A 2,354-nucleotide genomic window follows, 5' to 3' on the forward strand; every position below is an offset into this window, starting at 1 on the left:
GTAAGTGTAACAAAACGGTCCTCGGCCTGGTCTTGCCCTTTCTTCCCGCATTTTCCGGGAGAGATGACCTGGAGCTCTGGGCGGCTGGATGCCCGTCTCCTCCAGTGGGCTCAGCTGGCTCAGGTGACCCCCAGAGTCTGGTCTTCAACACCCGCCTGTGCCCCTTCACCGGGAGGCAGGAGAGAGCGTGGGGGGCGGGGGGAGGGAAGGCTGGTTTGGATGCTATTTCCGGCCTGCCTGGCACTTTGAATTCTTAATCTGGAGCATAATCCTGGTGTCTCCTGGCCCCAAGCCAGCACATGGTCCAGTTCTCTGCCCACAGAGCCGCCAAGCAGACGCAGCTTTGGGATCTTCCTGCAGCCACAGGCCCAGTCCACATGCAGCCAGCCACACCCAGTGCCGAGGCCTGACATGTCAAAGGTTTGAGCACCTACCTGGGCCCTCAGGCGGCTGCCACGAGCCTGCCTGGGGCCTGAAGTTGGTCTTGGGTGGAGGAGTCAGGCCCCTGGATCCCGGGGGGTTCATAACCCGATGCTGGTGCGGCCTTCACGCCTCCAGAAAGCCGAGATCTGCTCCTGGGTGACCCGGGGCTGGAGACTCCAGTCCGGCTCGGGGCTGCCTGGCCGCGGCCTCCAGGGCGGGGGGCTCCCCACGTGGGTGCTGGTCTCTGGCTGCGGGGCAGGCTCTGTCCAGCTCACCAGACCGGGGCCATGGGGCCTGGCCCTCCAGGCTGGGGGCCCCCAGAAGGTGCTACCATTGGGGGCCTTGGGTGGGACCTGGGGGGCCGAGGGCCTGGGAAGGAGGTGTGGGGCTGAGGGGTCCGGGGGCGCTGTGGCTCTGAGCTCTAAGGTACCTCCGGGGCTAGGCGGGTCCAGGGCCCTCTCGGTCAGCAGGGGGACCACGGAGCCATACCAGTCCTCAGAGCGCTGCCGGGCGGTGCCGGTGGGCTCGATCCACAGCTCTCCACCGGGGCGCCACACCAGGGTGGGCGCCAGCTCCCTGGGGGCTGCACGCAGAGAACGGCGGAACAGGCGCTCGGCCAACACGGCTGTCATCAGGAGGAAGAGGGCGGCCAGGCTCGCCAGGGCCAGCATGATGGGGATACAGGGCCCGCAGGGCAGCGGGGGCCACGGGGTCGACTCCGACGTGGGGGCCCCTTCCATGTGGCCAGACGGCGGCTGTGGAGTGCCAGGCATCTGCCAAGGGAAGAAGCAGAGGAGGTGGGGGGTTGGGGGGGCACAGATCAGGGAGTGTTGCACAACGCCCTGGGGTGGGGAGGGGCCGGCTACCTGCCGGAGAAACAGGCACAAAGGGACCCCGGAGAGAACAGGAAGTTTAAGCGCCCAGAGAGGGGCCCGCCTCAGCCTAGCCCCCCGCTTACCCAGGGCTGCGGTGGGTGTGAGAAGCCCCCTCAGCCGCCCCTGGGACGTGCCTTTACCTCACAGCCCTGCTCTGGGTCGTTCTCGCTGTCTGCGGCCCCTGAGCGAGGCCTGTCCACGCTGCTGTCCCCGCCCAGGCCCTGCCGCAGCGGCTCCGGCCCGCGCTCCTCAGAGCTGCTCTTCCAGCGCAGGCCGGAGGGCTCAGGGCGGTCTCCTCGATGAGGACGGAAGGGAGGGCGCCCCGTGTCGTTGGGCAACGGCGCCCCAAGTCCCCTGCCCCCATGGAGTGTTTCCAAGGCAACCCGGGGGATGTGGTCACTGCTGCGGTGAAGAGGCGTTTCCGGGGCGAGGTGGGGCCTGCAGGGCGGTGGCAGAGTTGAACCCACTCTCTTTTCAGGCCCCAGCCCCAGAACGTTCTTCGGGAGGTCAATAGAGAGGAGATGGAGTTGGCCCCTGGCGTACCGGGGCCCCAGGATGTGGCTCTGACTGCTTCTGGGCAGCCACCTGCCGGCCGAGTCCTGCCAACTGGTGCCTGCCATCCGCCTCCAGGTGCCCTTGTGCCCAGGCTTCTCCCGTGCCAGGCAGAGATATGTGTTTCGGGAATAGGCTTTGTTCTTGGCGGGGCGCGGTGGGGGAGGACACAGCCCGCGGTGTTTATGGCTTCCTCCCGACTCTGTGCCCAGGGAACTCTCCTGGCAGTGCTTGGGGGGCCCTTATAGTGTCCCGGATCTGACCCGGGTCAGCTGCACGAGAGGAAAATGCCTTAACTGCTGCGGTATCTCTCCAACCCTCAGGAACATTGTTCTTAGGCCACACCTGGTGGTGCTCAAGGATTACTCCTGGCTCTGTGCTCAGGGGTCACTCCCAGCAACGTCAGGAACTAGATGTGGTGCCAGAAATTGAACCCAGGTCAGCTGCTTGCAAAGTGTCTGACCAGCTCCTCTCTCTCTCTCTCTCTCTCTCTCTCTCTCTCTC

At 66.0% G+C, this 2,354-nt stretch overlaps 1 protein-coding gene across 1 annotated transcript; it reads right to left on the bottom strand.

Moving 5' to 3' along the window:
- Positions 1-521: 521 nt before the first annotated feature.
- Positions 522-1,551, bottom strand: CUNH16orf54 (chromosome unknown C16orf54 homolog). Its single transcript, XM_056138949.1, has 2 exons — positions 1,439-1,551; positions 522-1,196 (listed from the first exon to the last, which is right to left on the bottom strand). Exon 2 carries the CDS (start codon positions 1,194-1,196, stop codon positions 522-524), a length of 675 nt encoding a protein of 224 aa, XP_055994924.1. The 5' UTR covers positions 1,439-1,551.
- Between the last annotated feature and the right edge of the window lie 803 nt (positions 1,552-2,354).

Source organism: Sorex fumeus, unplaced genomic scaffold (assembly GCF_029834395.1).
Source record: "Sorex fumeus unplaced genomic scaffold, SorFum_2.1 ptg000130l, whole genome shotgun sequence".
NCBI lineage: Eukaryota > Metazoa > Chordata > Mammalia > Eulipotyphla > Soricidae > Sorex > Sorex fumeus.